The sequence below is a fragment of the Bicyclus anynana genome, chromosome 20 (genome assembly GCF_947172395.1).
Source record: "Bicyclus anynana chromosome 20, ilBicAnyn1.1, whole genome shotgun sequence".
In the NCBI taxonomy this organism is placed as follows: Eukaryota; Metazoa; Arthropoda; class Insecta; order Lepidoptera; family Nymphalidae; genus Bicyclus; species Bicyclus anynana.
In genome coordinates, this window is record NC_069102.1 from 1,615,749 (window position 1) to 1,625,455 (window position 9,707).

At 35.1% G+C, this 9,707-nt stretch overlaps 1 protein-coding gene across 2 annotated transcripts; it reads right to left on the reverse strand.

The window, feature by feature from the left end:
- Nucleotides 1–845: 845 nt before the first annotated feature.
- On the reverse strand, nucleotides 846–9,650 carry LOC112047050 (minor histocompatibility antigen H13). 2 transcript variants are annotated; one of them, XR_008251900.1, is made up of 6 exons: nucleotides 9,361–9,649; nucleotides 7,687–7,868; nucleotides 6,432–6,606; nucleotides 5,536–5,719; nucleotides 4,599–5,131; nucleotides 846–3,704 (listed from the first exon to the last, which is right to left on the reverse strand). XR_008251900.1 is itself a non-coding variant. In XM_024083962.2 (6 exons), exons 1-6 carry the CDS (start codon nucleotides 9,550–9,552, stop codon nucleotides 3,638–3,640), a joined length of 1,110 nt encoding a protein of 369 aa, XP_023939730.2. In that variant the 5' UTR covers nucleotides 9,553–9,650; the 3' UTR covers nucleotides 846–3,637. The 2 variants fall into 2 exon arrangements, 1 of the variants encoding a protein (XP_023939730.2); XM_024083962.2 differs by having other exon boundaries at nucleotides 4,822–5,131; nucleotides 9,361–9,650.
- Nucleotides 9,651–9,707: the final 57 nt, after the last annotated feature.

Here is a 9,707-nt window from a genome sequence, read left to right on the forward strand (position 1 = left end):
ACGCCAAAAATTATCAAACACATAATTATCTGTGTATTCTCAACAAATAAATGAACATGAATATCTCGAGCAGGTCCCAGGATTTTGACCTTCAGTATAGGTTTAAAGGAACCTTTTAGAATGCTTCAACACTCACCTCCCCTGTCTGAGATGTTCTCCATATATACATTAAACAATTTATGATTAATTGAACTACAAAAAATAATCACACAAATATAACTTGTACATACTACATATAACCTTATTTGACGTGCTGGTTGAGTATTTCTGAAGTTAGATTTTTTTTTGGTTGGTCTAATCGTACCCTTACTAACTAATATTACTAAAATAATTTAAGAAAACTTGCTAACAACTTTTGAAATGTAATTTAGAAATGTAAATGTAAATATGGAATAAACGGCTTATTTATTATTTTTATTTTAAACGAACCCACCAATATTATGGGCTTATACTTGGTGGAGGTACTCGACAACGTGCAAGGTATAGTCCCTTATGTTTATCTAACGCGCTCGAGTAACTGCAAAAATCCCCTCTTCGGTTCCCCTATTATTGTAAACTAGTGCATACGTAGTTTCAAAATGTACCAGATTTTATTATTTAACTGAAGTCTCATTAAGGGTGTTGCTATCTATACTAATATTATAAAGCTGAAGAGTTTGTTTGAACGCGCTAATCTCAGGAACTACTGGTCAGATTTGAAAATTTCTTTTAGTGTTAGATAGGCCAGTTATCGAGAAAGTAATATATATAGGCTATATATTATCCCCGTAGATATGCCTACAGGGACGGGAACCACGCGGGTGAAACCGCGTGGCGTCAGCTAGTAAATAAAATAAAACACAAAATCATTTCGACATATTTATTCAAAATAAATTATACCATTTCTGCCTGTACAATGTACAACATCCATATAGAGGACGTATTTTAAATTCGATTTAAGTTTACATAATTGTTTTTCCCATACATATTAATTTTTCCGTCTGGCAACATCAGCCTCAATGAAATATGATGAAATATTGTTAATTTCTCGCAAAAATTATAAAATAAATGCTTAGGTAGTAAAGTTAAACTAAAATAATAGTTTTTTTTATTCTCTACAAGTTAGCCCTTGACTACAATCTCACCTGATGGTAAGTGATGATGCAATCTAAGATGGAAGCGGGCTAACTTGTTAGGAGTAGGATGAAATCCACACTCCTTTCGGTTTCTACACGACATCGTACCGGAACGCTAAATCGCTTGGCGGTACGTCTGTCGGTAGGGTGGTAACTAGCCACGGCCGAAGCCTCCAGCCAGTTGTCTGCGCAGGTACAATTATAAACAAAAGTTTTGACTCCATGATTGACACCTCTTGCCGTCCGTCGCTAATAACAGAAAATGTGTTACTGCGCAGAACTTCAGATTACGTGCAAGTTAAATTTAATCAAACAATATATTCCGAAATTCTATACTAATATTATAAAGCTGAAGAGTTTGTTTGTTTGATTGAACGCGTTAATATCAGGAACTACTGATCCGATTTGAAAAATTCTGTGTTAGATAGCCCATTTATCGAGGAAGGCTATAGGCTATATATTATCACCGTATTCCTACGGGGACGGGAACCAGCGTCAGCTAGTTATATTCCGAAAATATATATTCCATAATCACTACAAATAGTGCTGACAAAATCATGGAAATTAATCTCTATAATATAATGTTTGTTTTTTGCTGTCATAAGAACTTGGTCATCATTATCATTTCCGTCACTGTCTGATTCCTTTCGCTTTCCAAATGTGTACCTATTGGTAATAAAATTACTATTACTTTTCACGACTTAGTCTAAGAGTTGACGACTATATTTGTACATGTATACAACAAGTATTATTGTGACCATTTATTAATATTGTATGTAAACTAGCAACTTTCTGACTGCTACCTTTTAGAGTTAACGTAAACAATAACGGGATTTATTATAAAATTAATTAATTCGTAATATGAATAATCGATTAGTAATATCGGAATGTATTACAAAAACAATTATATATTAAGTTATCCATCCACATTAAGTTAAATGAAAAAAAAAAAATTACATACACAAAATATCCACAATGTCCACAGTTTCAGTAAAATATTTTGCAACCTAAAACTCGATAATAAAATTTAAAGTAAATTTTCATGTATTTATTCATTGCTGTTAAGGTGCATAATAAAAAACTAAATGTAACTTAAATTGTAGGTCAAAGTAAAGACGTTCTATTAACAAAGACAATATTGATTGGTAACAAAAATAATTAAATATCGACACAAAAATAATTTTTAGGTAAAAAATAAACTTAATTTTCTAATGTTCACATTCAAACAAAAATATATTATACAATATTTTATTTATATATTTATAGACATAATAAATAAAGAAAATACTTATGTAGGATTTAAAATAGTAATAGTAACTCACTCTTATAAGGGATCCATAGTCAGCATGATAATTAAAATCATTGAAAATTAATTTATTTTGAAGATTTGGCCCATCAAGGTACCAAATATATTCTATATGGACCCAGGAATAGTTATACAAAATCTCAATCCCTAGCAAGACACAATTTTACACAATAATCTTTAATATTATGAACTTTATATCACAAATAAACAGTTATGCAAGTCCGAATACGTAAAACAATGGAAGATTCTAAATGGAAGTGTCTATACTAATCATATTATCTCTATTGAAGCAGAACAAGAAGGATTTGTTCAAAGTCCTTCAATTTATTGAAGAAAATATTTCTCCCATACATTATACAACTTAAATGTAATGAAGTCAAAATTAGCCATTATTATTATTATTAATAAGAGTGTTTATTTTTATACAATTCACGTTAAGTTGTTTATCTAACTACTGTTTTGGATTCACATAATTAATATTAATGTATGAATAAATAAAGTTGAAACACATAAGATTAAAACTTGAATGGAATTAATTTAACTAACTTTTCATTATTATTTTATTGTTTACCCTACCTATCTAGTTAATAGTATTCAGAGATTTACCTAAAATGTATTTGTATTAAAGACTTTGAACAAATCGTTCATCAGCTCTTGGCCTACATAGAGAGATCTAACATGAATTATTTTCCCAGTGGTAATGGTCCCTCGCCATTGGTAAGATAGAAAAATATTTGTAAAGGCTCACGCACACTAGAGCCGAGCGCACCGCAAACAGACATACGTCTGTAATAAGGTATGATTAATTTTTCAGGGAAACAATAGTCAACGACTGAGCCGATAAGGAGGACAAGCAATAGTAGACGATAGTACAACAAACAAAGATAGTAAACAAACAATTATATCAATATTATACATATTATATTAACATGCAGAAGTGTTTGTCTGTAGCCACTTAACATTGACTGTTGACTTGACTTGCTGGTATTTTCATAGGATTTAGAGTAAAGAGAGAGATGAGCAGCAACTCAAACTAGATAGCGTTAGACGTAAGAGATCCATGAAACTCCCATAGTATAAAAAAAAAATTGTAAAAATTTTAATGCAATCAGCTAAGACGCATTTACGTGCGGCCCGGTGTAGTGTGCGCTAAGCTTAATGTACCTAATTCACAACGTCGTGTTGATTTGTGCTTGAGATGAGTGTAGTGCGAGCTTTACTCCGACTTCTTCGTTTTGCTCGCTTCAGTGGGCGATTCCAATATTGCTGGCTGATCTTCATAGCTGGAGATGAGAAAATGTTAATTTAGTTAAATAGTTATACAAGAACCTTTTGCCTGAAGAGTACATAAAACATCTGTGCTAATGATGTCTAACACTGAACACTTTGATAATTGAGGATCTGTATCCTAGAAAGTAGTTACTAAACTAGTACAACTAAACTACTAGTAGTAACTTAACTAGTAGAAACCCATATGATCTGCTACTCGTACGTAAGTAGAGCATAAAGCGACTCGTAAGAGTATGCTGACAAACTTTCAATCTTCTCAGAATGACGTATGTCTCGCTAGCTCTCGTTCTATGTTGTAAGACTGGTACTGACTTTCAATACAAAGAAGACTACAGCCGACCTTCAGTAATGTTGATGACGCATAAAGATTATTATTTAAAAAAAAATACAACCAAATTTAAAACATTAACATATCCAAGAAACTAAAAAGGGAAAAATACACTATATCACTATTGATCACTTTGAAGGAGGTGCCCAGCCAGTGATCTATTAATTCAAGCCAATCTAGGTACTAGGAGTCTATAAGTTATGAAGCGTTTAAACTCACTTGGTTAGAGCGATGTGCACGACTGGACTAATGCAACTATGATACTACTATATTATGGTACTATATATGATACTAGAAGTTCAGAAGTTGTGAAGGATGTACGCCGCGACGATGACGACCTTCAGTAACTTAGGCACACAGAGAAGACTACTCCTATATGTAGGTACTAGGAGTCCAGAAGTCGTTAAGAGTGTGCACGCCCTTGAGCGTGCTTGAACCAGTGCATCACCAGGGATGGTGGCCACTAGCCCCAGGATGTACGCCGCGAAGGTGGCGCGGAAGTGGAACTGCGAGACAACATGTACTAGGAGTCCAGAAGTCGTCAAGAGTGTGCACTCACTTGAACAGCGCGTTGATGTCGCCCTTGAGCAGCGCGAGCGTGAGCGGCGTGGCGAGGCAGGCGGGCACGAGGTACAGCAGCGCGGGCTGCGCGTGCTTGAACACGTGCATCACCAGGATGGTGGCCAGCAGCCCCAGGATGTACGCCGCGAAGGTGGCGCGGAAGTGGAACTGCGAGACAATATGTACTAGGAGTCCAGAAGTCGTCAAGAGTGTGCACTCACTTGAACAGCGCGTTGATGTCGCCCTTGAGCAGCGCGAGCGTGAGCGGCGTGGCGAGGCAGGCGGGCACGAGGTACAGCAGCGCGGGCTGCGCGTGCTTGAACACGTGCATCACCAGGATGGTGGCCAGCAGCCCCAGGATGTACGCCGCGAAGGTGGCGCGGAAGTAGAACTCCGAGCCGCGTTTGAGACTCTTGTCGAAGCGAAGCAGCAGCGCGATGAACAAGCCAGGCACGACGATGTCGCCCAAGCCGAGCATCGCGAAGTTGCTGGCGTTGAGACCGTTGATGAGCAGGTCCTGGGGGAACACCACTGTGGGGAAACATTGTACATATTATTATGGGGAAATAGAGTTGGTCTAGCATGGTTCAACAACATATCGCATGCAGAGAAATAGACATAATTATTGTCAACCACTAGCCACAGCAGCTCTTCGTCAAACACAATGAAAGAGAGATCTTCGAATCCTACTCCATTGAATAACAGTTGTCTTTTCCTCATCTCAAAATATGTTGTAGGCGTACAGAGAGAGATTTTGGGTACAAGTTGATTGAGTTTTTTTAGACTTTTTAAATTTTTCTCTCCGTAATAACCATCCAATGTAATTACTTCAAGAAGTATTCTAAAAACGAAACAGCAAAATCAGTTCAGTCGTTTTCGAGTTTTGCGCTTAGGAAGATTCAGGATTAATTATATTATTAATGTTTTAAACTCACATTTAATGGGCACCTCGAAGGACTTGGCGACGGTGACCATGACGTTGGTGCCGAACACCCAGAAGATGTCGTAGAGGAAGAGACCGCACAGCAGGATGCAGCCCGTCACCACGTTGTTGAGGTGCAGCAGTTCCACGCCATTGATGGCAAACGCTATGCCAAACAGGTTGTTCGCTATCCAATGCTGGACATGGACAAACAATCAGTTAAAAAACAAATTTTTTTTTTTTACAAACTGAGCCTACTTGAAATAATTTTTAAATTCATTTATATCAAGTAGGTTCAGTTTACAAGCACTTTTGAAACTGTCAGTTGACTATTTGTGAAGATTCAAACACCGGTTCGGCAGGTAGACAGGCAGTTTTAAGAGCAAGCATATAAACAAAAATGATCAATAAAGTAAAGTATGTTTATAGGGTACATAGTCAAAAAGGATAAAATACATAAACAATTAAATCAAAATCAACATTAGTTAACAAGTAATTTTTAAATTTTATATCACAATAATTGTAATAAACTATCGTTAAAATGTAAAATGGTTGAAAAGGGGACAAGAAATAATACAGATTTTTTCCCTGACAAAGTCGTAGGCTCGTAATACTAATATCATAAAGAGGATTTGATTGTAAGCTCTAAAACTAATTAATTGATTTTTAAAATCTTTCACCAATGGAAAACTACATTATACACAAATAACGTAACGTTTAATCTACGTATTCACACCAGGATCAGTAACAATACATCATGAGTAAAACTCAGGGCAACAAATTGTGTTATAAAAATGTTGTTTACATTAATAACACAATTAGCAGACCGCAGAAGTATTGAATAGTAGTATAGTAAGACTGGCCAATTGTAATATCAACTTCTTCATATACAGATAAGCCAAGACTCACCTTCTTGAGCAGGTACCAGGCGCCGAATATGAGCGATATGACGAGGCAGATGACGTCATAGGAGGTGAACTTGTAGTTGACGATGTCGGAGCGCGCGTCCCGCTCGCCGCGCGTGAACAGGATGTGGTACGGCAGGTTGGGCACGGACGCCGGCACTATCAGAGCTATGATGGGGCTGGAAGACAACACGCATGAAACATATTAACTTACTCATCACTCAGAGATGCACAGGCATTCAATACTCACATAAACACATACATTTATATAAAACAAACAGACACACTAATATTATAAATAATAAATGCGAAAGTACATTTCTCTGTCTATCTGTTACCTTTTCACGGATAAACGGCTGAACCGATCATGATGAATTTTGGTATAATGGTAATTGGGACCTTGGAGCAAAACATAGGTTACTTTTTGACCCTAAAATAAAAATAGAAAGGGGTGAAAAGGGGGTCGAAAGTTTGTATGGAAGGTTTTAGAGTTACAATTTTAAAAATTCTCACAGACACACAAACTTTACCTCTTTAAAATATTAGTAAAGGTGATATAAACCTTATCTTATATGTTGTGATATATGTGGTCAAAGGTCAATGTCTACATAGAAGTTAATGTGAAGTATAATTTTAGACATTGTCCTGTTTTACCAGGGTCAGGCATATCAGGGAAGTCCACAATATATTATTTAGTATAGGACTGGAAGTTTCAATTATTATTCTGTACTTTATCAAAAAATGGGTTTAAAAAGTTAGCAAAAGGAGCAGAGTGAAACAGATATTACACAGAATTTTTTTTTTTTTTTGGTATACCACAGTATATTATATTTAGGCCAGGTGTTGAAGGACTTGAAGAAGAATATATTATATGAAAAATTATTTCATATGGCATAAACTCCATATAGTTTTGAAATTACAGAAAGTATAGAAAATGCAAAAACAAGAAAATTTAAAAATTCTGCTGCCTTTTGACCATTCCACATCAAAATAAATACACTTAATTCTTGGGGTTTGTGAAAAAAAATGGAATGAAAAACAATACATTGAATATTATGATAGACTCATGTCCTAACTCCTACTACTCCATTTTTGATACACACTGTTGATGAAAAAGTCATGCTATTACATTTTTCATATAGTATATAGTATGTGAAGATACATACATACATACATTAACTCTTCTTTCACTAAATTTTAAATGTACTTTTGTAAGATCACTTACTACAATAATAAGATAAAACATTTGTCATATTTACCTAAGTAGATGGCTCAATGCCAACACACCAAGGAAGAAGAAGTAACCAGTGAGAAGTAGATTGATGTACTCCTTGGAGAAGAACTGGAAGAAGATGTAGAAGGCAAACAGAGCACATGACGCAAACAGGGGAAACATCAGTGCATCTTTATTTGTCATTGTCTCATGCTTTTCACCTGATTCCTGCAACAAGATATTAGTAGATAAATAACATTCTATGGATTTAACATGCAGGTTCTGGATCCATTTTATGACACAGATAAAATCTCTGAGTTTTAACTCTTGTGGTCTTTAGATTTTGTTGAAATGCCTCTCACACGACTTGTTCATATAAACTAACCACATAGCCATGTTTTGTTAGGTCTTAATTTTTATTTACTTTGATTGTGTGGTCTGTATGTGGACTTCAGGGATGTCCAGCCTAATACACTTAAGAAGCCAGATGCAATCTTTTGATGTTTCAATCATCGTGTGATAAGCTGTGAAATACAAGATTTTAGGTATTACCTGTTAGGCAGGCAGGCAGAGCATCACACCAGACACCTTATTTCGGAGATGTCATAAAGATTGTTTAGGTTGTTTGAAAAAGTGGAATATGTCAGGTTTAGATGTGAAAATACACATACTCTGAGATTTCATTAAGTTCGAATCCAATTAAATTGCCCAGCTTATTTTGGCTACCAAGTACAGAAAAGATTGAGGAAGAAGAAAAACATGATAGATAATTACTTGTGGCTTATTGTGCACTACTGATAGGCTAATAGTATATAATAGGGATGATGACAGATTTTTAAATAGTATATAAATTAAGAGTATGCTAATAGTAAAGCAATTTTGTAAAAGTAACAGGGTATCTGCGATCATTATTTTCGGAGCTACAGGGATTTAAAGAGTCAGATTTGCGGCGCTGCCGCGGATCCCTGAAAAACGCCCCATACAAAATGGCTCGAAAAAATGACGTCATAGGCAATGTAATGATCGTTAGATTTGTATGCGCGTTCAAACAAAATTACCAATATCTTTGTTATTTGTGCGTTTATGCTTATAGTTCATATATTAAAAAATGTCACATTTAATGTAAGGAAGCTAAAACTGTATGAATTTTTATCTAATTACGATAAAATTTTTTTAATAGATTTTGAAATTTTATAATCTCATTTATTTTGCAAATATCCAGTCAACCTTTGCTTTTTATGTATAAATTAGTTAACATTGACCTTATTTACCCGAATGTATCATAAAAATCAATATATTCAAACCTAGTCATCATCCCCATTAAGTAACAAAACCAGTTTAATAATGCATAATCAACTTTCTCCTTTATAATTTTTCCTCTACTTGCTAAACATAGAAAATAATCAATAATAACTTGATAATAATGTATTAAAAATTGTTAGGTTATGCAGATTATTATCAAGCCCTGAACATTAATTGGATAATCTTGATGATGCTGTGATGTAGGGACACCGAAATGAGGGATTTTTAGCTACAAGTAAACATCGACATTTGTCTGAAACTTGACACATATTAAAAACTCCTATTAACACTGAAAAACCGTATGAAAAATATAAAAACGTGCCACGAATGCAGTACGTGTGCCCTTCTTATTGGACGTTTACGTCTCGTTTGAAGATGATTTGAGGTAAATGTATGAATCACCGAAAGCTACACTCACCTTTTGCTCTTTTAAGTATTTTACAGAACGGAAGGACCCAAAAAATATAGGCAAAATAGCCATTACCACTAAACTTAAGTACGCGATTGCGACCCCCTCGATACTCGAGGGTGGCTTGCCTGTAACATTTTGTACAGTTTCTTTAATACTCTCCTCGATAGTTATAGGAAGTTCTGTAACAGATTCTGCCATTGTATTATTGTTTCAATATTTTAATTAAAATTCTTTTAAGTTTTTAGTGCTAGACCTATTCTCCCTGACGGAGTTCTTTGAGTTTGACTTTTGACGAATGAGAATGACAGAAAATTATTTGATGACAAGATGACAAGTGTACACTTTTGTCTGAA

Coding starts and splice junctions, on each gene's coding strand:
- LOC112047050 (XM_024083962.2), bottom strand. CDS start 9,552: ATGGCAGAATCTGTTACAGAACTTCCTATAACTATCGAGGAGAGTATT. Junction 5,720..6,431: donor CCTGGTACCTGCTCAAGAAG/GTGAGTCTTGGC, acceptor GTCCATGTCCAG/CATTGGATAGCGAACAACCT. Junction 5,132..5,535: donor CTTCGAGGTGCCCATTAAAT/GTGAGTTTAAAA, acceptor GTTTCCCCACAG/TGGTGTTCCCCCAGGACCTG.